This window comes from Coniophora puteana (assembly GCF_000271625.1).
Source record: "Coniophora puteana RWD-64-598 SS2 unplaced genomic scaffold CONPUscaffold_3, whole genome shotgun sequence".
Lineage (NCBI taxonomy): Eukaryota > Fungi > Basidiomycota > Agaricomycetes > Boletales > Coniophoraceae > Coniophora > Coniophora puteana.
In genome coordinates, this window is record NW_006913055.1 from 852,287 (window position 1) to 878,585 (window position 26,299).

General features: G+C 52.1%; 12 protein-coding genes across 12 annotated transcripts; 8 read left to right on the forward strand and 4 right to left on the reverse strand.

Moving 5' to 3' along the window:
* Positions 1 to 1,031: 1,031 nt before the first annotated feature.
* On the reverse strand, positions 1,032 to 2,659 carry CONPUDRAFT_50750 (general substrate transporter; the record flags this gene model as incomplete). The annotated part of the gene is made up of 3 exons (XM_007767125.1): positions 1,032 to 2,155; positions 2,207 to 2,502; positions 2,559 to 2,659. 3 exons carry the CDS (start codon positions 2,657 to 2,659, stop codon positions 1,032 to 1,034), a joined length of 1,521 nt encoding a protein of 506 aa, XP_007765315.1.
* Positions 2,660 to 3,626: 967 nt separating this feature from the next.
* On the forward strand, positions 3,627 to 6,436 carry CONPUDRAFT_119231 (alcohol oxidase). Its single transcript, XM_007767513.1, has 11 exons — positions 3,627 to 3,946; positions 4,008 to 4,086; positions 4,140 to 4,267; positions 4,318 to 4,335; positions 4,388 to 4,493; positions 4,547 to 4,758; positions 4,859 to 5,093; positions 5,142 to 5,409; positions 5,466 to 5,740; positions 5,792 to 6,119; positions 6,174 to 6,436. Exons 1-11 carry the CDS (start codon positions 3,709 to 3,711, stop codon positions 6,249 to 6,251), a joined length of 1,965 nt encoding a protein of 654 aa, XP_007765703.1. The 5' UTR covers positions 3,627 to 3,708; the 3' UTR covers positions 6,252 to 6,436.
* A 334-nt stretch (positions 6,437 to 6,770) lies between these two features.
* On the forward strand, positions 6,771 to 7,296 carry CONPUDRAFT_24071 (cytochrome P450; the record flags this gene model as incomplete). The annotated part of the gene is made up of 3 exons (XM_007767028.1): positions 6,771 to 6,897; positions 6,920 to 7,079; positions 7,143 to 7,296. Coding segments are annotated over 3 exons (441 nt in total), but the record flags the coding sequence as incomplete, so codon positions are not given.
* Positions 7,297 to 7,436: 140 nt separating this feature from the next.
* CONPUDRAFT_51074 (cytochrome P450) lies at positions 7,437 to 8,064 on the forward strand (the record flags this gene model as incomplete). Its single annotated transcript, XM_007767147.1, has 2 exons — positions 7,437 to 7,654; positions 7,788 to 8,064. 2 exons carry the CDS (start codon positions 7,437 to 7,439, stop codon positions 8,062 to 8,064), a joined length of 495 nt encoding a protein of 164 aa, XP_007765337.1.
* A 658-nt stretch (positions 8,065 to 8,722) lies between these two features.
* On the forward strand, positions 8,723 to 10,592 carry CONPUDRAFT_163116 (uncharacterized protein; the record flags this gene model as incomplete). The annotated part of the gene is made up of 6 exons (XM_007767514.1): positions 8,723 to 8,737; positions 8,821 to 9,202; positions 9,248 to 9,549; positions 9,611 to 10,051; positions 10,113 to 10,310; positions 10,367 to 10,592. 6 exons carry the CDS (start codon positions 8,723 to 8,725, stop codon positions 10,454 to 10,456), a joined length of 1,428 nt encoding a protein of 475 aa, XP_007765704.1. The 3' UTR covers positions 10,457 to 10,592.
* A 121-nt stretch (positions 10,593 to 10,713) lies between these two features.
* CONPUDRAFT_80388 (uncharacterized protein) lies at positions 10,714 to 11,640 on the reverse strand (the record flags this gene model as incomplete). Its single annotated transcript, XM_007767280.1, has 5 exons — positions 11,297 to 11,640; positions 11,071 to 11,240; positions 10,874 to 11,010; positions 10,786 to 10,818; positions 10,714 to 10,731 (listed from the first exon to the last, which is right to left on the reverse strand). Coding segments are annotated over exons 1-2 (166 nt in total), but the record flags the coding sequence as incomplete, so codon positions are not given.
* A 61-nt stretch (positions 11,641 to 11,701) lies between these two features.
* Positions 11,702 to 12,710, forward strand: CONPUDRAFT_99430 (uncharacterized protein). Its single transcript, XM_007767515.1, has 3 exons — positions 11,702 to 12,344; positions 12,418 to 12,476; positions 12,551 to 12,710. The coding sequence occupies exons 1-3, from the start codon at positions 11,907 to 11,909 to the stop codon at positions 12,564 to 12,566; spliced, it is 513 nt and encodes a 170-aa protein (XP_007765705.1). The 5' UTR covers positions 11,702 to 11,906; the 3' UTR covers positions 12,567 to 12,710.
* A 144-nt stretch (positions 12,711 to 12,854) lies between these two features.
* On the reverse strand, positions 12,855 to 14,488 carry CONPUDRAFT_150877 (eukaryotic translation initiation factor 3 subunit 6; the record flags this gene model as incomplete). Its single annotated transcript, XM_007767516.1, has 5 exons — positions 12,855 to 13,040; positions 13,106 to 13,214; positions 13,271 to 14,016; positions 14,072 to 14,226; positions 14,281 to 14,488. The coding sequence occupies 5 exons, from the start codon at positions 14,486 to 14,488 to the stop codon at positions 12,855 to 12,857; spliced, it is 1,404 nt and encodes a 467-aa protein (XP_007765706.1).
* A 210-nt stretch (positions 14,489 to 14,698) lies between these two features.
* Positions 14,699 to 15,948, forward strand: CONPUDRAFT_163119 (mannose-P-dolichol utilization defect 1 protein). The gene is made up of 3 exons (XM_007767517.1): positions 14,699 to 14,789; positions 14,840 to 14,972; positions 15,023 to 15,948. The coding sequence occupies exons 1-3, from the start codon at positions 14,724 to 14,726 to the stop codon at positions 15,727 to 15,729; spliced, it is 906 nt and encodes a 301-aa protein (XP_007765707.1). The 5' UTR covers positions 14,699 to 14,723; the 3' UTR covers positions 15,730 to 15,948.
* A 1,214-nt stretch (positions 15,949 to 17,162) lies between these two features.
* CONPUDRAFT_70762 (uncharacterized protein) lies at positions 17,163 to 21,286 on the forward strand (the record flags this gene model as incomplete). The annotated part of the gene is made up of 18 exons (XM_007767208.1): positions 17,163 to 17,233; positions 17,291 to 17,325; positions 17,483 to 17,497; positions 17,746 to 17,840; positions 17,898 to 18,014; positions 18,069 to 18,078; positions 18,128 to 18,180; positions 18,229 to 18,254; positions 18,320 to 18,434; positions 19,608 to 19,673; positions 19,922 to 20,078; positions 20,154 to 20,211; positions 20,325 to 20,386; positions 20,447 to 20,584; positions 20,638 to 20,735; positions 20,790 to 20,906; positions 20,961 to 20,970; positions 21,243 to 21,286. 18 exons carry the CDS (start codon positions 17,163 to 17,165, stop codon positions 21,284 to 21,286), a joined length of 1,287 nt encoding a protein of 428 aa, XP_007765398.1.
* Positions 21,287 to 21,774: 488 nt separating this feature from the next.
* Positions 21,775 to 24,083, reverse strand: CONPUDRAFT_150879 (uncharacterized protein; the record flags this gene model as incomplete). The annotated part of the gene is made up of 3 exons (XM_007767518.1): positions 21,775 to 23,707; positions 23,766 to 23,789; positions 23,857 to 24,083. The coding sequence occupies 3 exons, from the start codon at positions 24,081 to 24,083 to the stop codon at positions 21,775 to 21,777; spliced, it is 2,184 nt and encodes a 727-aa protein (XP_007765708.1).
* A 648-nt stretch (positions 24,084 to 24,731) lies between these two features.
* On the forward strand, positions 24,732 to 25,570 carry CONPUDRAFT_150880 (uncharacterized protein; the record flags this gene model as incomplete). Its single annotated transcript, XM_007767519.1, has 4 exons — positions 24,732 to 24,839; positions 24,889 to 25,355; positions 25,413 to 25,470; positions 25,523 to 25,570. 4 exons carry the CDS (start codon positions 24,732 to 24,734, stop codon positions 25,568 to 25,570), a joined length of 681 nt encoding a protein of 226 aa, XP_007765709.1.
* Between the last annotated feature and the right edge of the window lie 729 nt (positions 25,571 to 26,299).

The window sequence follows — 26,299 nt, forward strand, 5'->3', positions numbered from 1 at the left end:
CCAAGCAAGACGTACATCGAGAATGTCGCGCACGAAGAGCTCGATAATATGAAATAGACGGCTTGTGTGAATTACGTATCGCATCGATGGCCGGGACAGAGGCTGTCGAAGCTAAGGGAGATAAATTCTTATACTTGGAAGATCAAATTGCTCTATAGTGCGTTTGTTATTCTTTGACAGCTGCGCTGTCACTCGCGTCATTACTTGACCCTCGTATCTTCTCTTCTTCATGTTTATCTACAGGTAAGGGCGAGTTCACCATCCTGCATTGCACTTGACCTGCCGTTCTAGGGTATCTTCTGCCCCATTCCACGTGCCATTCCGAGAATATATTGGCGGATCTGCCTGGACCTTGCGTCCTATCAATATTCAGAATGTTCTAAAATCCCATAGAATGGCTGTAAACCAATTTTTAGGAGGAATGAAACAGTGTAAATATTTCTACAACGCTATATCACCACAGGGCTGTTATATCACCCTGTTCAATCCATGGTCACCTTCGTACATACATCAACTCGGGGTCTTTTATCCCGTAGTCCCAGCAATTCAACTCCTCACCTTTTGTAATGTTAGAATTTCTCTGCAGGTAGACGTACAGGAAACCTCGTGGGTGCGAGCTCGGGGAATGCAACAATCCTGCGGAAAGTGGACGGTATAATATCGACAAGAACATCAGACCAGGTTTGCGGTTGGTTTGCGGTCCATACTTCCGTATTCGCGCAGCTTTGTGGGGGTAACAGCGACCAATTTGGTGCTATCGTATTCGCCCGCCGCGATCAAGGACAAGGACATGTTTGAGATCTGGAGAACCCGAGACTTAATAGAAACCCTGGACCTCTACGTATAATATAGCGTCATCCACTACAGTATTATTACAAGCTGGTAGCTTGCGCTGCATAGATTTCTTCCAACTAAACCTCTTCAGAACGACTACGAATAGATGTCAGACTCCGTTTTGGCAGCACCATCCCAGGCATCATACTAAGTATATACCACATACATACACGATCACGATCTATCGCAAATTTGGTTCAAAGAACATCTACATCAGCGCCTATCTGCTCGATACGACTGCTCGAGTCTCCCTTTTTGCCATCTTCATCAGCGCCTGGTAACTCCCCCTGTTCAGATTCAGCCTTAATCTCCGCCATAGGCGATGCCCTCTTGGCACCTAGGAACATTCTTCCCCCGGGCGAATCCTGCACCGACCGTAAAATGACATCTTTCTCGAATAGGTACTTGATGTCCTCGAGTGCATACCCCGTCGTTTCGGGCAGGCATACGTACGTCCAAATCGACATGACGATACAGCACGCTCCAAATAGAATGAACGTGCCGTACGTGATCTGATCGAGCATAACCGGCGTCGCCCGAGAGACGACGAACACGAACAGCCAGTTGATCGCCACAGCAATCGACAACGCCGCCGTGCGCACCTTGTTGTCCACCACCTCGCTCGCGACAACCCACGGCACGGGACCCCACCCGATGCAATAGAACACGGCGTACAGGTACACCGCGACAATCGAGACGTAACTCGCGGGAACGATCGTGTCCTGCGGGTGGATCGCGCTGTATCCGCCGATCCAGAACATCGTGAGGCCCTGACCGAGTCCGCCGATGATCAGACATAGCTTGCGACCCATGCCCTCGATCCCGAGCAACGTGGTGAGCCCGACGGCGATCACCTTGATGACGCCGTACACGCCAGTCGCGAACAGAGACGAGGTCGTCCCCGAGATGCCGAGTCCTTGGAAGATCTGCGGGCTGAAATAGTTGATCGCATTCGTGCCGGTCCACTGTTGCCAGCAGAGCACGAACGAGGGGATGTATGCGCGGATGAGCATTGAGCGGGAGGAGCCCATCATGCGGAACTGCGCGAGGAGCGGAATACGTTTGCTTGTTGCGAAGTCTGCTTTGATTTCGTTTAGGGTGGCAATGACGATTGGATCGTCTGCGGGCTTGCGTGCGACGTAGGCAAGTGTCTGGGCTGCTTGGTCGTACCGCTCGTGCTCGACGAGCCAGCGGGGCGACTCGGGCTGTGGGAGCATAAGGATGGCGAAGAGGAAGCCGGTGATCAGCTGAACAGCGAAGGGCATCCGCCATTGCATGTTCCCGTAAGGCAGGTTGGCGGAGGCACTGTAGTTGACCCAGACTAGGCTAAAGATAAGCAACGGCTTGGAGATAGTAACGGAACGACACTTACAGCTCAACATCATGCCAATGTTATTCGAAAACTGGATGAAACCGGTGCAGCGTCCTCGAATGGCTTTGGGCGTGCACTCGGCGACGTAGGATGGAACGATGGCAGACATGAGTCCCAGGCCGAATCCGCCGACGAATCGTCCGAAGTAAAGCACGCTGAGTCCAACGGACGCACTACTTCCAATGCCGGATATTGTCTGTATGACGCTACCAATGAGGTAGATCACACCAGAAGTCACTAGAGGCCATTTCCTTCCCCACTGTGTCGACATAGGTCCAGAGAAGAGTGCGCCGAAGCTATGACGCTGGGTTCAACTGTTGCCTTTCGAAACCGATAAATGAAGAGCACTCACAAGCATCCCGCCTGCAACATAGCTACAATGTTCCCATTCAAATTGGCCTGAGCACTGGCTGAGAGCTGATCGACCCCGAACGCATGCTTGAACGAGTCCATGGCGATGACACCGCCTATCAAGCCCATGTCCCACCCGAAAAACATAGAGCCCATAGCAGCTGAGAGCGCGAGGATATATGCATTTCGATACCTCTTGAGCTCGGCGATCTCTTGCTTGATCTTCATGTTGCTGCAACGTCAACTTTGGGATGGCTACGAAGAGAGAGGGAGAAGAGAAGAGGCGGCTAGAGCGGGAGGCCTGGAGCAGCGCGTTGGACCCTGTTGGTGCGTGACGATCCCACACTGACTGCCGCCGACGTTCCGAGGCCAAATTTTGCAGCGTATGACATATCAGCACTCAGTACTCAGCCGGGACTGGACGGTGGGTCGGAGCTGGGGGGCATATCAGGTGTTCAATAGACTTGGAGGTCACGAGAGTTCGTATCTAAAGCAAGTCATGGTGCGGAGAGGCGGGAGAATGTTGTCGCTAGCGGCAAGACGCGCTTCGGAGTCAGAACGCCTTTTCCAACTCCCGCTCGCCCGCGCCAATGTCTACGTGTTGCAACCAGCATCAGCTAAGGCTCGATGCCTTACAACAGAATTCAGATATCTTGCCTATCCTCGCTCACCTCAAGTGTCCCAATAGCGCCCAATACACTCCTTGTTCCTGATAATCACTGGTCAACGCCCACTACCTATACGATCTCTGCCTAAAGCGGATGATGTCTTGACTCGAAGTGCTCAAGCTTCCTACCACATAGGCCTATGTGACGTTGTGTGTGGATGTTATCCAACTTCGAAGGAGAATGTTGAGTCCGTGTAATCGAAAGCACATGGATGTGTATCAGCTTGCATAATGGAGTTCGGGTTCATGCTAGGGAGTATTCGTCGAACTGAATACTGGTGAGCCGGATCTATTCATTTTAGCTAAACCAAGGCTAGGCGGGTTCAGTTTTTCGGGTCCCCCGTTTTTCCCTTCGCCATTTACGATTGGGGCTATGTCCTATGACATTTGACAGGCACCAACGCGCCCGAACGCCACGCGCCCAAAGCGTTGCATTCAGACGCTCTCTTCCCTCTCTTTTCAACCTTTCCCCCACGCCGACTTGATGGCTCAAGGCATCATTGAGACCCTCACTGCGGCTGCAAGAATCCTCTTCTCATCATTGGGGCAACAGAATACACGTCGACTTGGAACAGCAAGTCTGGCACTGTGGGTGTTGCTGCGGTATGCGTTGAGCAAGTCATCCAAGGGCAGGCTCCTCACCAGTCCCGAATCCGTCGCTCGACCAGTGGATGTTAATGGGATGGAGTTCGATGAGTGGGATTTCATCGTTGTTGGTGGAGGTGCGTGGTTTGGCCGTGGAATGCGCGCTCACCGGTCGACACTCATCGTCTCGGCGCACAGGGACTGCGGGGTGCGTTCTTGCATCTCGTTTATCTGAAAACCCAACGTTTCGCGTGCTGCTGATTGAAGATGGTGAAAGGTGAGTTTGGACTTATGCCAGCTGAACACTCGTCTTATATGCCATCTATAAAGCGGAAAGGCTTTGGTGGAGTCAAGAATGCCCTCTGCTTCGGCTGCCCTCTTCCGCTCTAAGCATGATTATGAGTTTTACACTGAACCACAAGTGCATGCGGCTGACCGCAAAGCTTTTTGGCCAAGAGGTGAGTATGCTACCTGCGGCGTCTTGATTATGCTGAACACGATATGATAGCTCGACTGCTTGGCGGATGTACGGAACTTCTAATGCCTGATAAAACCATAGATACTGATCGTACCTGCAGGCTCCTCTATCAATGCACAGATGGCACAGTACGGGGCGCACTCAGATTTCGATGAGTGGGCTCAAGTCATTGGTGATGATTCGTGGTCGTGGAAGCATTTTAGCAGGTTGGGCGCATTTTCTGTCTTTTGAGTGCTAAGAAACTCATGTTACTTCTCAGATACTTCCGTAAGTTTGAGAACTTCCAACCCGATCCAGAATACCCCCACATCGACGTCTCGCAGAGGGGAGCGGGTGGCCCTGTCACCATCGGATACAACTCGCATACTTTTCCGGGGTCTCCACTGTTCGTCAAAGCCGCAATGGCTGCCGGTATACCGTATAGTAGAGACTTTGGCGTTGAGACCGGGCTGAAAGGAACGAATATGGTACGTCCCACTCATCGTATAAACGCAAACACTAATTCGGAAATCCAGGTTTGTCAGTCGAAACACTGTTCACGACTATTTGTGAAGACTAACGTACTCATTAGTGACGTACGTCGACTCTAGATCCGAACGCGTCTCGACGGAAACCGCGTATCTCACTGACGATGTGCTCTCACGCCCCAACTTGTGCGTCCTAACGCACGCCCGTGTGACCAAAATTGTCTTCTCCAAGAATGTGAACGGTGCATCTCGTGCGACTGGGGTCGAGTTTGTGCGTACGGTAGATGGCGCAAACGGAAGGAGATGGAGAGCCAAAGCATGTAGGGAGGTCGTACTATCGTGAGTATGATGCTACCCCTTGCCGCGCGCTCTGACAAGCTTCTTCAGCGCTGGAGCTATCCACTCCCCTCAGATTCTCATGCTCTCTGGGATAGGGCCTGCAGGGCACCTCGCCCACCATCGGATTTCTCTGGTTCATGATCTCGCTGGTGTCGGCGGGAACCTTGTCGACCACACTGCGTTTTATGTGCGCTTTGCCGATAAGATGGGAATCACCATCAACTATGGCATTCCCTATGATGTGCCGTCTTTCGCCAAGCTCATGACTGCGATGGCCAGATATCAGCTTGGTGGAAAGGGTCCGATTGCCTCTAATGTAAGTCGCATTTAATAACACACGCCAGCGTTGAAGTGGATGCTCACATGGCACAGGGTGGGGAGGCTGTGGTGTTTGTGCGTTCAAACAATCCAGACCTTTTTCCTGAGAGCGAGTGGCCTGAAGCCATTGAGGATGCGAACTCGGGGCCTGAGAGTCCAGACATCGAGTTAATCCTCTACCCAGCGCCAGTGGCAAACACCAGAAACCTTACCATCAAGCAGGGACTGCACGGGTACACCATTGTTGTCGTAAACCTTAGACCCACTAGTCGTGGCTCAATACGACTGAAGAGTAGTGACCCTTTTGACTCACCGTCTATTGACCCGAAGTAAGTCGCTGTTTTACCTTTATAGGTCTCGACCTAATCGTTCTGTTGCAGTTACCTCGCTACACAGCATGATATGGACGTGAACATCCGAGGCATCCGCCTCGCATACAAGATCGCGCACACCGCTCCGCTCACGGACATGACGGACACCGACTGCAGAGATCCGATCCTTGATCACCACTTTGACAAGCTTACAAACACGGAGATTGAGAATATTGTCCGTGAGCGCATTGAGACCATATACCACCCTGCGTGCACGTGCCGCATGGCCCCGCTCGAGGAAGGTGGGGTTGTTGGCACGGACTTGAAGGTGTACGACGTCGAAGGTCTAAGAGTATGCGACGCCAGTATATTCCCGACGCTTGTTTCCGGTCATACGGTACTTCATTATGTTTATCCCTGATTCGCCTACTTATAACTCTTGGGTTCACAGGCCGGTGCGGTTATAGCATCTGCAGAGAAGCTAGCGGATCAGATCAAAGCCGAGTATAGATTTCTGAAGGCTACTTAACTCATCGGCAAAGTGTTTTTTGCCCTTGCACTCTGGCTATTGCCTCGCCTCATCGCCTCGTCGTTGACTGATGCATCGGCCTTTCTGTCTGTGAACCTTTCTTCACGCATTGTATTGTACGTACTCTAAGCTTCCTGTCCCTTTATTTAGTGTTGCGCCAGTGTATATCCCAGTTTGACCAGGCCAGGCTTCGCCGTGTGAAACGACTCCCCACGCGCAATGGTCTCCTGTCCGAAACGTCAGCTGAGAGCTAAACTCCGATTGATGCCTAGCAAGGAGCATCCATGGCACGTTCTTTCCTGTTTGCGCACTGGACGCTTGCTCCTCCATCACCATCTGACCAGCGCCACCGAAGGATGATAACAAGAAGCTGGCTCATGTCTCGACCATTGAATATAAGCTGGAGAAATGGGGCGCCTTGGCCTCTTTATCGACGTGGACGTCTCCATGGCCTCGAGTACTGCCCTTGCGATAGCCGCTGTCACCATTGCTCTCCTTGCTGCCCTTGTCCCATTCAAACGACAGAAGAAAGGTCGCCCCTCGCCTCCGGGGCCGCGCGGGCTCCCGTTCATAGGAAACACGCATCAAATTGACAGCTCAAAGCCTCAAAAGACTTTCACCAAGTGGAAATATCAATATGGTGAGTGTTATCTTATAACCATGTAGAGTCGCGCCCATTCGACCATATCTGGCTGCAGGGGATCTGGTGTATTGCCGAGTCCTGGGTATCGATACATTTGTGGTCAACTCGGAGAAGATTGCCCGAGACCTTCTCGAGAAGCGTTCACACAACTACTCTGATAAGACGATGGCTCCCCAAATTGAAATGTAGGCCGTCAAGCTCCCACTCTTCGCTTGCCTTCCACAGGATGATGATGAACATGCTCGCAGGTTGAACCTTCACCATAATACAGCCTGGGCATCCTATTCTGATACATGGCGCATGCACAGACGTATTTATCATCAAGCGCTAAGAGCAGATGTTGTGGTCAAGTATATCCCTACGCAGCTCCGCGCGGCGTATAAACTCCTGGAGAACCTCTTGTTGGATTTTAGAGGCGCTGACGGTTGGAGGAAACGTGTAGGGGCATCGGATACGGTAAGTACCATGGTCATATGTTTAGCTTAGCATCGCTGATGCATCCGTCATAGACGTTCACCACACTTCAAGCGTTCCTATATTTTATGGTCCAGTATCCTGAAGCACAGCACCGGGCCCAGGAGGCTATTGATGCTGTAGTAGGGAGAGACAGGTTCCCTAACTTTGAAGATAGACCGGCCCTCCCTATCATCGACGCGCTAATTCGTGAGACTCTGAGACGCGCTCCAGCGTTGCCAGTCGACCTGCCTCATGGTGTGACAGACGACGATATATATGAGGGTTACTTCATATCAAAAGGTTCGTTTGAACACAACATCGGCCGCACATATATATCTGACCTCATGCATCTAAGGCTCTAATATTATGGTGAACACGTGGTAAGTCTCATTTCCCTTCCATGAGAATAAATTGCAACAAACCTGGTACCCACACAGGGCCATATTACATGACGAAGTCAGATTTGTAAACCCAATGAAGTTCGATCCCGACCGCTTTCTCGACGCAAATGGTCAGCTCACGAACGACCATTCTCACTTGCTCGTCTTCGGTTTCGGAAGACGCATGTGTCCCGGCAGACATCTTGCGGATGCCTCGCTGTGGTCTGCGATGGCCTGCATGCTCGCGATGTTCGACTTTGCGAGGGCCAAGGATGCTCAAGGGCGAGAGATCAATATCGACGATGCGGAATGGAGCAATGGGCTGACGAGGTGAGTCTGCTTGTATATTCGATTCCTACACGAACTAATGTGCCCTTTTTTCACCCTCGAACAAAGTCGACCGACTAACTTCAAATGTTCAATTAGGCCGAGGTTTCCGGGCGCTTCCGAGAAAATTCGGAGAGCTCTGGAGGAGCTGGATTTGAGTGAATGAGCCGTGCTTCTACATCAACAAGGTCATTATCGAATACGACATCGCTCTTCACATGGACAATATTGCGTTGTTGAAAGTGGAATGTGTTTGAGCTACGAGTGTGCCATATACTGTATACCGGACATCATCTATCAAACCAATGCAAACTTCCGATCTTTCCCAGTGATTGGCACCGATTCTCAGCCCATGTCAACTATACACTGCGACCTCAATGAAGCTTTCCGTTGTCCTCACTACGAGGTGGATTCAGCCGAAATGAAATAAGCACATGAACAGTCCAATTCGCGTATTTCTGTTACGGGGATCCGCCCAGGGACTCTCGGGTTCATTGGGTCAGTGTATATGAACCGTGGCCGCATCGCGCTTCTCATTTTCATCTCTGAGTTACATTTTATTTTTGCGAGTCCATATCTACGCCCATCTTCCCACTTGCGGGGATGCATCGATTACGGGGCGTCTTAACTCTTGCTCCTGCGTCATACAACGCCCCATAAGCGAGATGCCTAGCACTCTGGTAAGTGAGCAGCAGCTAGATTCGACCCTACGTGTAACTGCGAGGGTAAAGAAAACTGTACGCTCATGATACGGCGTTTCTAGGACCTAGCCTCGGTATTCAGTAAATCCCGCTCACCTCGGCTGAATGGCACAGGCACAGGAACGGACGAGCATCGCGCTGCAAGACTTCACAAGAAACCGTCTACGACGATTCGGTACCAGAGTGTTGCTCCAGCTAGTTACGAGCCGCCTCAGTTCGACAGGATCGCTCATCTGGCGGCTCTATCGAGGGCTGCGACCCAAGACCGGTTGAACGAGCAAGTGGTGCAGCCGCGCTCGCCGAGGCTCAACGTGACGGTGGATGTTCCATCCATACCGCGTGCTTACGCGCGCGCGACGGTCACGTCGTTCTCTTCAACGAGTACCGTCGGAAAACCGCCTGTAATACCTGTGATACCCGTCATACCCAGGAGGACGGCGTCGGGTACGACTCGAAGAGAGCCACTGATATTCGCGAATCCACGGCCAGCGCCAACGCGGGATGCTGTGTTGCCCCTGGTGACCACCATGGAAGTACCACAGCCGTCCCGTCCCCAGCTCGCCCCTACTCGTTCGGTCTCGTCATCGTCTAAGAAGCTTCAAAAGAAGAGTACTGGTACCTTTTTCTCGGCGAAGGGGAAAAGACGGCTTCAGGAGTTGATATGGAAATCGCCCAAACCTGAAAACCAAGCTTTGCCACGGCGAGGTCAAGGCGAGAACGAGCGGGGTGAGTCGTCTTCGCCGTGGTTTTCTGACGAAGATGTCAAAGTAGCGATGGATAAGCTGCATAATGTAAGTAATCGTTCGCTGTTGAGGGAATTGTAAGTGACGAACATGATGCGCCACGTCTCAGCCAGCCGCGATCATCAAACCGTCAGACGCGCTCGAGCTGTCCCCTCGAAACGTTTACCTCCGCCTTACTTCTTGCGACGCCCTGCGTATCCTCCAGCCCCTGTACCCGCCAGCATTCCTTGCCACCACCGTCCGACGCAAAGTGATACGAGCGGCATTTGGCGGTTCTTTCGGAATCTTCCCTGAGATATTACCGAAGTCAGAAGCCCTCCGCGGCTTCGGAAACTTTGCATTCCTTTCGTTAGAAGCGCAACGACATGCGCCACAGCTACCCGGGGCTCCGGGATTGTTCTTTGACGTGGATGGAACAAAGATGCCGTACGAGGTGGAGTGCAGAGTTATGGTGCGCACGAGTCCGGACAAGTGGCTGTACGTCGGGCAGTATACATTCGTGAGAACGGGCACTATGAGTGGCGAGGAGTGGAATGCGCAGAATTCGGTGGTCAGTATTCCAGAGTCTTGAATGGATTTGCTATTTAACGCGTGTTTGCTTTTGGACGCAGGCGCGCCTTTCGTGGGCCCGCGAGATCTCGGAGGGGAAGAAACGATACCGCGTCATTCGTGCGCGCATAAAGCTCCGTTACGAGTTCGGACGAGAACCGACTGCGGGAGAGGTGCGCGCCAAAGAAGACGAAGACAGAGAAGACCCGATCGAAGTCAAGGTGCGGGATGCCTTGCGAGACTTGGGTGAAGGGAAGGAGGTGAGCCGCGCCTTCTGAAGTTTGTTGATGAATCTGAGTAATGGAATGCGCGATAGACCATGCACATTTGGGCGATGAAATGCGTCGGGTATGACTACGCGTTCCAGAAGAGACTCGTGAAGCTGGCTGGCGAGCAGAAGGCGTAGTCCTTGACCTAGTACTCGGGAGGGCGTGTGTAGTTGAATCTCATCGTGGCATTGCGCAGAATTGCAGTACTAGTGCTCTTGCCAGTGCGCCGGCTGTGACAAACCAACCGAGGCCTCCAATTCCATCACGGAAGCGGGGAACGAAAGGCGTGTGAAGATGTGAAGAGACACAATTAGGGGTGATAAGATAACACCTGCCCTAAATCCACTGAAACGGTATATATAGACACTCCCCTCCATCTTCGTTCCTTGGGTTGGGATCCCCCGGTGGTCAGGTACGTTTCCTCGTTGTTTCTCCCATCCCTATGGTCTGACCGTCCGTGCTATAGTATACCATCGTTAGACTACGGCTCTCAGTATAGGTGAGCTCCTTCCGTCCCTCCGTCCCGTTGCTCGTTGCTGATCCACTCCCTCTAGAGCGTGTATCCGTCGAGCAACGTTGCTCAGTCTCTGGTCGTTCCGTGGAGGTTCGACAAACTCGTCATCGGTCCTCGTATCGATATCTTGTGCCTGGGCTAGGTTTTGTGCCCGTGGCAGTGTTGGCGATCTTCATTGTACGTCTCTATTTTACTAGAATCTTCCCGTGTTCCACTTGAGGTTCACACTCTACACAGGATTCGCTTCGTTTCTGGTTCTGCTTCCGGAGCCCGAGTGCTTTGCAGCACTAGTTTGCTTGCGCAGACAGGAGAATCTACTTTACATCTTGCAAAGGTGTTCCAGTTGTGGCTGGTTTTGTCGCAGCTGCTGTTGACCCCCTTGACCGCGGTTTTCGGGTCATGGGCGTGTGAGTCTGAATTCTATTGTTTATCGCCACAACATATCTGATGGTGTTGCTTGCAGGATGTACTCTCCCTCGACTTCCCAGCTGTCTAGCGAGACGGGCTGGATGAATCGAGCGACTGTATAAGGGATGGACATCCGTTGATCCTTTCAAATCAATTACCCCAGGACATCTCGTCTGAGAAGGCTTTTGTCGCAGGGAAGGGACCACAGGACGGTAGAGTGGCCGCCTTCGGCTGTTCGCCAGGTTGAGCGCCTTTATTGAGCTGTTTGCCAGGCCGAGCGCCTTTGGCCGGCTTCTCGCCAGATTGTGTTAACCGCCGCTGCACTTTAGTCTACCTATCAGACAGGCTGTGTATCATGTAGTCAAGTTTTGATGCACGGCTAATAAAAATTTCACACGAAAATAACTGCGTGAATAAGAGTTGAACAATTAACCCATAAGATGATTTGACGGGTTGCACTGTTGACTCCGCGTCCTTGCTATCTTCGGGTTTATCACTCCACATGAGCTGTAGATTGCTGTGTAAGTAGTGGTGCTGTATCGAGATCACTTCAAAACCGGGCTATGTGAAGTAGTTGGCTTATAGAGACGGTGTTCCGTCAACTCGAGCGCACCCTTTTCCACAGGTCATCCTAGAGCATCTCCGTCTCTACCTTGCCACCTGCCATGAGCTACCAAGCACCACCAGCCTACACTGCCAAACAGCAACCCCCGCCGTCGGGCTATCGCATCCCGCTCGAGGGCAACTCTCAGTTCCCTGGCCCGCAACACGCTGGTGCAGCTCCATGCTACGACCTGGACCGCTCCCCAGTGTACATCGGCTCTGCGATCCTCGAGGACAGCGTGCACCCATGCAAAATCGCGCCGCACCTCGACCCACCGTGCCGCGTGGGCTACGGCGGACAGGAGCTCAGCCACCGCGGGCGGTACGATCTTCTGCCGTATGACCCTGCGACGATGGAGTGGGTGCCCGCGAGCCTGGGGCGCATCCCCGACGGACGCAGGCCAGTCGAGGGCGGGTACGAGAATAACGGGGCGCGGTTGTATCATGCATGCGCGGTGTTTCAGGGGGTGAGGGTGCCCGGTAAGACGGGGCAGCACTTGGTGAGTCGCTGAGCTTGTGTGGGGTGTAGGAAGGCAAAGATCTGATGGGACATGCGCTGTGCCTGCTTTATAGTCTGGGGCGAACTTTGCGTTTGGCGGGGAGCAGGTTATCGAGCGTGGATACGAGATTCTGTGAGTTGACCGAGGTCTTGCTTGCCGTGTTAAGTGTGTTCGGCGTGCTGATCGCCGACGCGTTCACACCACAGATGCTGGCGCCATTGAGCGATCGGACGGCTTAGCTCCCGTCGGTGGAAGATCATGAGCGAAGAGATGCGAGATGGAGGAAGAGTGAGCAAGAATAAAGCATTGAACTAAACTACAGTGTGCCGCAGCGTCCGCGTATACGCAGCTTTTGGTGTACCCCGGAATACATATTAGTGTACTCTACCGACAGTCCGATCAGCCTCGTCTCTCCCGCTGATGGCTCCCGCGTATGACGCGAAAGCCCTCAGCATACACCTCGCGCCACATCGCATCGCGATTGGGAGTACCTCATGAGAGAGTGAATACCTATGATGCAGCGGCGACGGTGGCGGCGGCGGCAGCCTGCTGGGCCTGCTGCACCTGCGCCTGGGCTTGCTGTGTAGGGTGAAGCAGCGCGGCGCCCATGGCCTGCGTGCGGAACGCGAGACCACGCGTCTTCTCGATGACGGTCTGGTACACTGGCAGGGGGGCGCGGTGGATCTCGATGACATTCTGCGCAGCGTGGATAGTGAGTACAAGCACAACCTGGTATGTGGCTGAAGGAGCGGAAAACGCACCTTTTCGAGATCGATCCGGGCATCTGCGCCCATACGCGTCTCACGAATGAGGTTGACGATCCACTTCTCGCCTTCGTCGCGCGAGAGGTTGAGGCGCTCGGAAAGGTCGCTGAAAGTAAGGAATTCAGGACGCATACACGCATATATGCAGCGATTGGAACGTACCCGATGTCGATGCGCTGGTGAATGCGGCAGTACGCCTCACTGATGAGGTACCGTGCATTGTCGATGAACTCGTCACGGAACTCGCCGAGGAAGAAGTCATCGCCGACGACCCGCTCGGCAGCGAGCAACGCCTTCTGCGCGGCCTCAAAGTCAAAGTTGACATAGAGCTCGCGGAGGAAATCCGTCACGGGGTCCTGGTACTGGTACTCCTCCGTCTGAATGACACGCACGACCTCCTTGAGCGCGTGGCGCACGCGCGCGGGGGCGCCGCCCGTCGCCGCTGCTTTCCGCGCGAGCACGGCGCCGGCGGCGAGGTATCGCAGCACCCAGGGGCACGCGGTCTGGATGGTGTTGAGGTACGTGGGGACGAGGAAGGTGTCGAGGAGGAGGGTGCGGCCCGAGGGGTGGTTGAAGTACACGAAGAGGGCCCAGTGGACGAGCCACGTGCGGGAGTGCAGCTGCGCGAGCGCGGCGTCGCCGGCGGAGGGAGCAGCGTGTGCGGAGGGGGCCTGGGCGGCGCGGGCGTCGACGAGCTCGCGGAGGGCGGTGAGCTCCTCGAGTGCGGTGTCCCATTTGCCGGTGAGGATGTCGGCAGCGAGTTTGCCCCAGGCGGCGGAGGCGTTGAGGTCGGCGTCGGTGGAGAGGACGCGGAAGTGGTAGAGGTAGTCGGCGGCGCCGGAGTAGTTGCCGTAGGTGTATTGGAACTTGCCGAAGTTGTAGAGGGCGGTGATTTGTTCGAGAGTGAGCTGGAGATTTATGAGTTTCGGAGATGGGGGTACACAGAGGGGTAGATATACGGACGTTATAGTTGTCCTTGAGGTACTGCAAGTTCTGGTTCTTGTCCTGGCGGAGAGCCTGAGCAACATCCGGGTTCTCGATCACGTCGAGAACAGCCTGGGCTTCTTGTTGGAGGCGTTCGTTGGTAGAGACGGCAACGTCGCGTTTCTGAGAGAACTCTGAAGGGCGATGCGTTGGTTAGTAGTAAGCTGGGTCACAAATGTCGGTCGAACCTTCTGGTACAGGCTCCCCTGGGTTGAGCTGCTCAAAGAGAGAGACAGCATAGTCGACCATGTTGGTGCCCTTTGCGAGCTCATACTGTGCAGCCTGGACCTGCTCCTGAGGGAAGAGATTCGTCTCTGAGAGATGTGCGAGAAGTGGGAACGCAAGATGGCGGTCCAGGTATGGGATTATCGTCTGAGAGAGATCGTGGTCGGCCATGCTGGGCAAAAGCGTAGAGGATCGGTGGATGGGGAGGACGCGATAAACGTCGGCAAGCACAATCTTGACGATGATCGCGGCACCGCAGAGGACGAGATGGACAGGCAAATTTCGATTCCAAATTTAGAAATACACAGCCACATACACGTACACTGCGCGAGGGGACTGCGAGGGGCCAACACACGTCTCACCTCCACCACTCGGGCCCCTCTCCTCTTCGCTTAGAGCACTGGTCATGACAGCAATCACAAAGAATCTGCCTTGGTTCATTCGCGACCTCGGTGTCTCCATTGTCGGACAGGTGAAACTTTTCGAGCACTTCGATACGATGACGCTGACCAGGTTTCATAGAAATGCTACGAGTCTATCGTTGAAGACCTCAACCTCGGCGATGTCGAGTGTCTCAAGTACTCTCTCTCTAAAGGCCTTGGGCTTGGGATCGTTGTCGGAGGCTCTATCATGAAGGTTCCTCAGCTCCTTCTCAGTGCGTCACCTCCTTCACTCCTTCAGTCCCTTGCTGACGCATACATCCAGTTCTTAACGCCCGTTCAGCACGCGGCCTCTCCCTGTCTGCCTACGTCCTCGAGACGCTCGCATACGCAATCACCACCTCCTACGCATTCCGCAACAACTTCCCCTTCTCCACCTACGGCGAGAACCTCTTCCTCGCCATCCAGAACACCATCATCACCCTCCTCATCGTTCAACTCACTCCGTCCCCTCCTTCACTCTCCAAGCCCGCCCAATCCACTGCACCCCGTGTACTCGCCGGCGCCGGCGCAGCCGCACTTGCGTTCGTTGCACTCTACGCTGCACCCTCCGAGGCGCTGTCCGCGCTCCAGCTCGCCACACTCCCGCTCAGCGTGCTCTCCAAGCTTCCGCAGATCAGGCAGAACGCGCGCGCCCGCTCGACGGGCCAGCTCTCCGCGTTCGCTGTCATCGCCCAGGTCGGCGGGTGCGCCGCCCGCTTGTTCACCACAGCGGCCGAGGTCGGCGACATGCTCGTCGCCGCGGGCTTCGTCATCGCGCTACTACTCAATGTCGTCCTCGCCGCGCAGATGTGGATGTACTGGGGCCGCGATGATGTTCCTTCCGCTGTCCCCGCGTCGGTCATGAGGGAGAAGGTGCCTCAGGACCAGATTGACGTTGTGGTGCCGCCCAAGTCGCCCTTGGTGCCGCGTCAGGGCTTGCCACGCACTGCGTCGCCTATCCCTAGGCGCTGGTCTCGCAAGGTCGATTAAACCAAGCTCTGCTGCTTGGTGATAGCGTTTCTTCCAGTTTATATGCGACTAGCTTAGATAACTTATTGCTTACGCTCCTGTGCTGCAGTAATCCGTGTTCAATGGGCTCCATTGTGCCTTTGCATCTATCCGACCCTCATCCGTCGGGCTACAGGTTTGTTGCATGTGGCATAACATAAGCAGGTTGAGAAGCTGGAAGATGATATCCGTGTACTGGCCGTTACCGTCTCGCACGAGACGCCACCTCGCACTGATTTGGTCTGGTTTACCTGATGTTCCGTACCATCGCCGTTTTCACTGCGCAGCCGGTGATGTGATACGACGCACTATCCTGCATTGGTGTGTGTTGACAGGCAAACGCGGGTAAAGGCTGAAATGAAGCTGTTTTTGGTGCAGATTGCCGTCGACGAGCTGCAGCTAAGGAAACTTGAACAAAACCAACTCTGGGGGGCAGGTTCGGGTCCACCCCAATGACGTGGAATAAAGCTATTTACTTGTTGGCTGTAAGAAAGGTCGTGTGCTAACCGTGATCAAAGAAACGGGACCGTATTTAATAGCTAGCAAGTGCGAAAGACGGCAATAGCAGCATCCATTGCATTCGACAGTGGGAATCCGTAGATCTTGGGCGGTTAAGAAGGTTGCCCTGTGCCCACTCTCATGTACACTCAAGTACTCATCCCGTGCACGTCACTGATGTGTGTCTCTGCCATCTCAGGTATTTCCACCATAAATCCGGATCTTAACGTCGTTGGGATGGATATGCCCCCAGTGTTCCTATCATGTAGTTAAAGAGCAATCATGGTGTTGCAGGCGCGCTTCGTGCAAGGCAGTGAATCCGATGATGGCTGTTCAAACGTTCACATCAAGCAACTTGTACGTCTTTTTCCCAGTTTCCCCGAGACATTCCTAATATATATCTTCCCTATATCTTCCCACTCTCCTCGTGGTATGTATAAAGATATTCTTGGCGCATGGTTTTCTCGCTGCCGCAGTATCAACTTCTGCTTTCCGTCGTTATTATCATGTAGTGCAACAAATGCACTGGTATGATATCAGTCCAAGGAACTTAGATCCTGTTTCCAAAGCAAACTAGCCACAGCCTGTTCGTCTGGCTGTATAATGAAAAGATCTCTCCCACGGCTTGGTATCAGGAGTTAAAACCGTCGTCGTCCCCGAGCCAATGGCTAGTACCTAACCCATACTTTACCCCATACACGTTCACACCATAATGCCTCTTCTCCTCTCAGACTCGTCTTCCCTCATCTCGTCGCTAGAGGAGACCAATGTCTTCAGGTATTTAATAGGTGAGTGCATTGGACGCTCTGTCACCTCCAATTTCTAAGCGAATCGCAAGTGGCTGAAACGGTCGTGATGATCTGCGACTCGTGTTCTCTGCTTCCCACTGAGATAACGCACATATGGGGGCGGCTACCATGGCTATGGCAGACCGCATATGGCGTCAGCAAGTATGGGGTACTTTTTATGTTGTCCATCTTTATTTTAGGTCAGTATATTTCGCCTTGTACGTCAGAAACCGGTCAACTAAACTATGCCCTTTCAGTATCTGCGCCTCAAGGCCACTTCTCGCAGCACATGGTACGTTTGATGCACGTTATTCAATTCCGTGTCATCTGATCCATCGATTATAGTAAGAGCGAATTGAATATATTTTCTCAAGATCATCCAACTTATCGCGGTGTAACCAGTTGCTCCTCACTAATTTGGCTTGCGGCTGTACTGTACTTTGTGTCAGATGCTACCGGAAACTGTGAGCAGTAGCAAAAGTACTAGCAACATCTTAATCACTGATGACTGCCGCAATAGTATTGACAGTGTTTCGTGTTTTCATGCTGTGGAATCGCAGCAGAAGAGTTTTCAAGTTTCTGCTTTTTGGAGCTGTGTGCACATGCATCACGGGATTATTGTCTCTGCTAGCCACGGCGAAGAAGATGACGTTAGCGAGTATAGAACATTCTTTCGATATCTTGAACGCAGCTGAGATAAATAGTTTTGTAGACTCTGACAGTTCACTGGCGACGTCGGAAGTCATTGGCGGCTGCTATCTAGGAGGAGTGAGTAATGGCTACATCATCGGTGTGTACGTTTCCGAGGTATGTTACGTGCACTGCAGTGCAGACCGGGAGGACCTTTGATGATGTTATTGGCAGGCCGTTTTCGAAACATACGCCCTACTTCTAGTTCTATGCAATGCAGCCGCTATTCCCCGGAGATCGGATCAGGATCTTCGGTCAATGCTAATAGACCACGGCGCTCCACTAATTGTCGTGAGTGCCATGTATACCTTACCTATTAATAGTGCTAACCATAATTTGAGTCAGATCGTCTTCGGTACGTTCTTGAGCTAGAAGCTAGAAAATCAAACAACGGCCGTTAACAGTACTTACACCAGTGTTACGTATGCTGAACATAATCCTGTTTGCTGCAGCCAAAGTAAGATAACTATTTCTGATCAAGTATCCACTAATACTATTCCCCTAGAATGTCGCGTTCGCATTTGGGGTAATGTCAGTAACAGAAACATCAACTCTCAAGTCACCATTTCCAACTAATAGTTGTTCGCTATTTGCAGGTTTGTTGCACCCATCATAGCCATGCTAAACGCTCGTATATTTCTCAAAATTTGTCATTACTGCGAGAGGACAGAGCACACCTGGGTAGTGAACGAGATAGACTCTGAGTGTGAGGTAAGGGCATCTACTGTATACATTTGCGCTCAAATAACTGACGAGTAGAGATATTGAACACTTGAAGGGCTCATGGACGACCTCCCGAAGGTCCAGTCAAATGACGTCATGACCACAAGTGTAGTAACTTGAAGTCACACAACGCTCTGAAGGTTCACACTCGTCGAAGTTTATACGAGCTTATTTCAGGCAAAATTACACTCTGTTTGCTATGTTAAATATGCCGCAAGCTAGGGGAGAAATCATGAGCTACTGAAATGTCACTGGGAGATGTGTTGCAGCTGACATTGTGATTTTCGAGGGTGCCTCAGGATGGGAGCATCAGTGACAACTTACGAGATGTTTAAGATGTAGTTGCTTGCTAAGGACCTAGCATTTAGTGAAAGTAAAGACTGGCACAAGGCCACGGATCGGCTTAGCACCGACAGTCAAACAGACAACCACATAGCGTATTGGGCACCCCCATAGGCAAACTGGAGATACTGGTGTAAAATATCCTGCACATGACAACGTGTTTGACTATGTGACGTTTCAGTCCACACAATATTATGGAAGTCAGGTTGGAACGCATTAATCGTGACGTTTTATGTAGTGTCAATAGATTCAGAAAGGATTTGGTACGATGTCACGCCCCTGCCATCCTTGTCCAAGCCCACCTAATACACTGCACGGGCCGCACATTCGGTAACCCGCCATGAAAACCAAATGATCTTTCTAGGTCAAATATTCCGAGCCTAAGGAACATTCTTCATTGCACTCTTACGACCGGTCGCCGAAGGATGAATGTTGAGTGGCATACGTTGCTTCCGTCAGGGCTAACAGTCCTGGGAGCAAACAAACAGAGATCATTCCTCTGGCGGAATCGTGAGCAGGATGCGTACGAAGAGGCTGGTCCTCTTTTGCAACGTCGCTAAGGTGTCTACTATGTGGATCTGGTGCAGTACCTATTCCTAACGACCAACTTGTAAGAGCATTGGACACTTTTCATTACGGCAACCGCGGAGCGGAATCAACCTGCTGTGTGCGAATTGCAACGAGAGCAATGTTCCCATGATGGCCGTTGATCAACACAAGCACGTCTCCTTCTTATCCGCCTCAAGAAATGTTTTGTGTCCACTAGTCTCATGTCCACATTCTACTCGTGTGTTGATGATTTCCATTCTTGGATTTTAGACCCTTCGCTTTAAGGGAAACCGCCTTCGTCTCTTCCGTCGCGAATCACTTGCATACGTGGATCCGGTGCGGATTGATACCACGACGCGGGAACCATGCACCGCCCGATATTACATCTAGCTATATAATCCAATGCACCCTCCCACGAGTTTTGGTGACAGGCTTAAAAGCATCGTCTTTCCGAAGTCAAGAAGTGTGAGCTGACTTATCAACACCCCACGCCTGCACTTTCCAATTTCTCTTTTCCCCCCTGCGCTCCGCTTCCATGCCAGCTTTTATATATGAGATAGGCGTTGTAACCAGGTATTTAATAGGTGAGTGAGTCACATGGGCCGACATCGTGGTGTCTGAGTGGTTCAAAAGCGGCTGAAACTGTCATCACCGTCTACGACTCATGTTTTATGCTTCGACGCGAGTTACAATACATATGGGGGAAAATCCCTTGGCCTTTACAAGCTGCATATGCAGTAAGTAAGTATGCGGTGCTTCTTATCTTAGCCATAGTTTCTATGAGTGAGTGCTTTTACCATATGTTCCGGAACACAGGAAAATACAAGACAATATTCCAGTATCTATGTATTCCTATCCCTTGTCTGGGTACACGGTGAGTTATATGCACACAGGCGATGTATCACATTGCCTGACATAGTTTGATATTAGTGAGGATATATCATGTCTACTCTGACAAACTAAACCGGCTTACCTCCGTACGACTAGCTGCAACTCACTCATATGGACCGCGGCTATAGTGTACTTCTTATGCGACACTACAGGAAACTGTGAGTGCAGCAATCATGTTACTCTTTCTTTCTACTGAATAACAAGGACTTTGGCGTTAGGTTTGACCGTATTTCGTGTTGTCATGTTATGGAATCGCGACAAGAAAGTCTTTAAGCTTCTGATTCTTGGATCAGCGTGCGCATGCCTGATAGGATTAGCATCTTTGCTGGTTTCTGCAAAATTAATGGTATACGATGGTGAGGATTATCCGTCAATACGTTTCCAGCGGCTGGAACACGCGCTGGTCTAGATTACATTAATTGGAACTCTGGGGGAGGTGGGCTTAGCGAAAGCTGTCACTTGAAAGAAGGTAGCAACCTGTCTATCATTGGTGTTTACGCCCCTGAAGTATGTGAAATATTCTATGGGACATATGGAATGAGGATTTAACATGGTTCTTAGGCTGCATTTGAGATATATGCGTTGATCCTTGTTTTATGCAATGCAGCCGCCATTCCACGAAGATATGATCAGGCTATTCTTACGATGTTGATGGATCACGGAGCACCGTTCATGATAGTAAGCTTTTCATCCAAATCTCAAAATCTGCATCATAAAAAGTCCTTGGTTTAGATCGTCTTTGGTGAGCTACTTAGCTAGCAAGGGGAGAGAATCACTTACAAGCTCAGTGCTGCGGCTTTTGAACGTCATACTGGTTTTGAAAGAACCTGTAAGACCATATGCTTTTCTTCTGAAGGCATGTACTAAATCTACCACTTTAGGGATTTGCGTTCTTCTTTGGAATCGTGTCTGTGACATTTGTGTGTCTATTTGTCAGTAACTAACTCCTGCCCCCCTTGCTCATAGGTTTACCTCGCCAATCATAGCAATATTGAATGCTCGGATTTTTATCAGAATTTGCCAGTACTGCGAACGCTCAGAACAGTCTTGGGAAGTAGATGACATAGATTCGGATTGCTAGGGAAGTACATTGTATGAATCCAGACTAGAGGCAACCTATGTACTAGAACACTGAATATCTTAAGGACCCGTGATCACCTTGATCACACACCCCGCGTGCGCGAGAGAGCAAGCGAGAGAGTTTCATAACTCGCAGTGTTTGTTGCCAAAGTGAAGTCATAGCATTGGCTCCTTTCCGGGTAATCAATAATGCATCATCGAAACCTAGCAGTGCAGCACGAAATCCGCACCGGGACACTATTCCGCGAAGGTAGACTACTCCCGAGATATAAGTCTATTCAGTCACCTGGGTCGCTGGCTACCGAACGGTATTAGACCACAGCCGGCTGAATGAACGTGATATGATGGGTTACGGCAAGGAGCGGCCAGAGCACCTCCGACAACCTACATATTAAAGCCCGCATAGCAGAAGCAATAAACAATTGTCAGCCAAACGTAGCAGTCGTAAGGACTTATCAAGTAGTACTCACGCGTCCTCTCTATCATGATCCTTCTTGCGCAGCACGAAGCTATTCACCATGCGCACGGTTGGCCCATCTTTTCTTCCGGCCTCCTCGAGCGGCGCAAGGTTCGCATACACGACCAACAGAGCACCCGCCGCACCCAAAAATCGCCAATCATACTCAAGGGGTACAGCAGCACCGCTGGGCACCTGCAATTTAAAGCGATGCGAGGGCAGTAGGCCGAGAAGCACAGACACGATGTCTAGCCGAGATGTTCTCAGTTCGGATGGTTTAGTACGTACGTTGCTGGACACCCCAGAAGAATAAAACGGTGACGATGACGATGCGGAAGAAGGAGAAGGAACGAAGCGATACGAAAACGTTGCGTTGTGTGCGTAAGCCAGTGCAAGTGACGCCCGGTCGTCGTCGTACGCGTGTATATAGCGCTTGATGTAGTCAGTCGTGAGCGCCCATAGCTTGTCTTCCGCTGGTGATGGGCTCAGCTCACGTGGGACTGGCGAATGGCTCGGTATGCGTGGAGTCGGTGATGATGATTGATGTGACGGCGGAGATGGGAGAAAGAGTGGAAGAGATTGAGGAGAAGATGGGCGCCGCCGAGGCGAAGGCGGAGCTGGAAGTGAGGTTGAGGGAGGATTTACAGGACGCGTGGGCGGAGACGGAGACGGAAGTGGGTCTGAAGGAGTAGACACAGGACGTGACGTCAGAGACGAAAGCGGCGCTCGATGCTGTGGTGGTGAAATCGAGGTGAAGTCAAAACGTGGATCTGCTCTCTTGACTAGCGGTGAGCCTGAAGTCGTAAGACTAATAGCCCGTGTTGAGGACGAAGAGGCCTGAGACACAGCAGGGCGAGGCGCAGACGGGCGAGACGCATCAGTCCGGCCTTCCTCTACAGGCGGTCGAAAGATAGGTGTTAGACCCGCAATCGTTCCGACGGAGCTGGGTTTAGATGTCGGTCGGGTAGATTGAGGTGGTTTGCCAGCTGAGCTCTGAGCCTTCCATGCCGAAGTTGTTGTAGGATCGTCTAACGTCGGCCGCACGGGCTCCTCGATGATCTGGATTTCGTCATCCGAGTCTTCTTTAGGGTTCAGCGGGCGCTCCGGTGTGCGTTCACTGGATGGAGCATGAAGGGTATGAATGGGCGTACGCTGGTGGATATCTGCGGGAATTGATTCAAGACCATTCGGAGGAGTGCGAAAGCTAGATTGTGATGGTTTTGCCGAAGCACCATAAGACGAGAAGGAAGAGGTGGAAGGTGGCCATGCTCTGGAATTAGTAGGTACAGGGGGAGGTAAAAGCGACCTGCGAGCTGCCGTTGGTGAAAACGCCCTGTACAGAGGCGATGTCGATGGGCGAGCGGAACGCGGAAGAGAGCCAGAAGCAGCCGACCGTGAGCTCGAGGTAGAACGGGTCGAGTCAACAGAGGAGCGCGCCACTACAGTGACGGCATTATGATTGTACGGGCTCGATGATGTATGCTGAGGCGTGGTAGGAGGGTGGGTTGCCACAGGTTGGTCTTGTACAGGCGGGGCAGTCGGAGGAGGGGCGACGGCTGTTACAGGCGGTACAACAGATGAAGATTGCGGGGAAGATGTAGACGCTGTGACAGTGACTCCAGAAACTGGGTTGGGTCTTGCATCGGGATGAGGAGGAGAATGGGTTGAAGACAAACCCACTTTCTGGTGATACGCAGAGGGTCGCGGGGGTACGGGGAGCTTTCGCTTGGGCGATATCTCGGCGGGTGTAGGTGGTTTAATGACGGAAGTAAGCTTCGGGGATGTAGAAGCCGGTGGCGTGAGCGGGCGAGGTTCCTCAAGCCGAAGTCGTTTGCCACCCAGAGCAGACACTGCTTCTTTTGTGTTCTGCGTAGGCTCAACTACCGCATATACCCCATAGGCCGGAGTTAGGGTATCTGTCCATACTGGAAAAGGGCTGGACCTGTTCGTTCCATCGTTCGTCAGTCGCCAGTCGCAGTCACGAGCTCATGGACACGCACCAGTCAACTGTTACTCCATCATCCCTGTCAAGGCGATTACCAGCATCAGCTGTCCGACTCCTCTCAAGCCAGCAGACCGTGCAGAATGCACCTTATGAAAAGCTTTTCCTTCTGTAAACCAAGCCTCTGTATCTCCCCAAGTTTCTGTTGGGCCCATAATTGCCGGTTGCGCTTATAGTTGGGGTCAGGAGGGTGACAATCGGCTGGGAACGGAGCAAAGCGCTTGGTGCCTTGACATGCTGATTGTCGGGGTGGCGGCGGCGGCGTTGGGCTGAGCTCGCGTTTTAATGGGCGTGTTGGGGAACCGTCGGGCTGCATCAAATGTGCCACTGGAGATGGCAGTAAGAGAACACGGAAGCCTGGGTGGAGAGATGGCAGTGCACACTGGGGCCAGTGCAGGACCCCGGCATGAGGCGGGCGAACGATTCGGAGTTCTGCCTGAATTGCTGTGCTCGCGTGGCCGAATTTGGCAGGTACTACTCGGGGTCTTCACTCGGCTGTCTCGGCAGGGCCATTTCGCGTCAGGGGCTTTTCCGCATCTTTGTGCAAACCGCTGTAATTCGCTTCATGGCTACTCACTGGAGAGTACTCGCCAACCCGTATCTAGGTCCAGGGGCACCCTGAATGATCCCCGTTACTTTCGAGATGCAAATTTAGCTCACTGCTAGCGCTCATCAGCATATGAGTTGCGACATCTCAATTCCCTTATGGACTCCAATCCGGACCTTGTGGACCATCATAGAATTCGGCATCACCAGATCTTTCGGGTCTGGTTCAATTTGAGCATGCATAGTAAATGCTTTACTTTCCTAGTAAATATATGGCTCCATGTCATGAACCTGAGAACAAGGGCATGATCATACCGTCTGTCTCACTCTTATAGACGCGAGTTCCGTGCGCCTTTCTTCCCCTCCCTCTACCCTGCATCATCTGCCTGGTCTATCTGCGAAGCGGCAACACGGTGAAATGACTGACATATCTCGAAGGCCGCTTACTCTCATCACCCTTCCCGTGGACATACTTTACACCATTGTTTTCCACCTTTCCTCAGCAGACATCCTAACACTCCGCCAAGTAAGTCATCTTTCATCACTGGTATATGTGGCAACTAACTTTGTAACAGGTATGCATGTGCCTCTCCGAATTCACGAAAGAACACCCTGTATGGACACAAGCGTACCGTGCGTCACCGGTCATCCGACCGCCGGGGCCCTCCCCGCTCCAATCTCGGGAGGAGATCGAGCGCTCATTGTTGAAAAGCATGCGAGTAGACGCCCGTTCGCGAAACACCCTACCATATAACGAAACTTACGTCAAAGACATCAAACTTCCCAAAGAGACCATCTTCATAAAACTTCTCTTCAAAGGAACGTGGCTGTTGCTTGCGGACCATTCCGTTGTGCGGTCTTCTTGTCTGCGCAGTTGCGCGTACAAGGAGCTGCACATCCGTGGAAGCGAGGTGTACAGTGTCAAGGATGGGTATCAGATTACACAATTAGCATCCGTACAGACGACATCGCGTATTGGAGAGCCGCTGACATTTATGGCGCTCGCGGAGTGCTTGCTGACGGCGCAGGTCAAATCTACCATGTACGTCTCAATTTCGTGGCATGCGTCCACAGCTACATCGGTGCTAAATGTGTCTAGCAACACTTTAAAGGTCTTCAAAGTGACAATGCAGGAGGACGGCCCAGTCTTTCGTCTTGTATGCGAAACCGAACGTTCAGGTCCCGTCACGCGTTTTGACGTTGCGATAGGGCCTCGGCTCCTTGTTGTTACGGTTGGCAATAAGAGCGAAGACGTAGCCATGCTTTTGGACGTCGATACATTTAAACGTTATTCACTCCCAATCCTCCGCTCAAAAGACTGCGTGAGTAATTTGTACTCGTCATGGTAGAGTCTAACAAAATACCCGCTATTAGCAGATTTTCAACGAGGTAGACACCGTTATCTCAACGTCAACCCATCTTCTCGTGTCTAGCCTCTGCAGCCGCCACTCGGGAGGCGTGCCTTCTTGCACTGTCGACGCATTTTTTATTCCACCAGCTGGAGCTCACAGTGTGAGCAGCGAGACCATTCTTGAACGCTCTCATAGCGGCGTTCTTGGAGGCATAGAGGTTGACTCTTTCTCCAGGCTCCTCCATGACACATTTTCGGATAACCATACGAATACATGCCGTATCAGTGTTATGGCTTGCGTGCATGCGGAGGACAAGACACACCGCGCGCTGACAACTGCAGGTGATATCATCCTCTATCCCGGTGTCGCAGGCACTGTAGGAAAGGTCTGCTGGGAGACCACCATGCATCTCGAGTCCCTGAACATGGTGTCGCTCAGCTTTCACGGAAGCTTGAACGGCCTGTCACGCGGATTCTACAAGCAGACGTTAACGTTCCAAGAGAAAATTGGGGTGTGGTCCTTTGGCCACGAGGATGGGTCATCAAAGATGGAAGTACTTCCCATTCACCCTCGACTCGGCTGCGATATTGTGGCGCACGACGAGTATGAAGGTATTCTATGCGTTAGATACGGT

Coding starts and splice junctions, on each gene's coding strand:
- CONPUDRAFT_119231 (XM_007767513.1), top strand. CDS start 3,709: ATGGCTCAAGGCATCATTGAGACCCTCACTGCGGCTGCAAGAATCCTC. Junction 4,759..4,858: donor GAAAGGAACGAATATGGTAC/GTCCCACTCATC, acceptor CGTACTCATTAG/TGACGTACGTCGACTCTAGA. Junction 5,094..5,141: donor TGTAGGGAGGTCGTACTATC/GTGAGTATGATG, acceptor AAGCTTCTTCAG/CGCTGGAGCTATCCACTCCC.
- CONPUDRAFT_99430 (XM_007767515.1), top strand. CDS start 11,907: ATGAGCTACCAAGCACCACCAGCCTACACTGCCAAACAGCAACCCCCG. Junction 12,345..12,417: donor GTAAGACGGGGCAGCACTTG/GTGAGTCGCTGA, acceptor CCTGCTTTATAG/TCTGGGGCGAACTTTGCGTT.
- CONPUDRAFT_163119 (XM_007767517.1), top strand. CDS start 14,724: ATGACAGCAATCACAAAGAATCTGCCTTGGTTCATTCGCGACCTCGGT. Junction 14,790..14,839: donor GTGTCTCCATTGTCGGACAG/GTGAAACTTTTC, acceptor CAGGTTTCATAG/AAATGCTACGAGTCTATCGT. Junction 14,973..15,022: donor GGTTCCTCAGCTCCTTCTCA/GTGCGTCACCTC, acceptor GCATACATCCAG/TTCTTAACGCCCGTTCAGCA.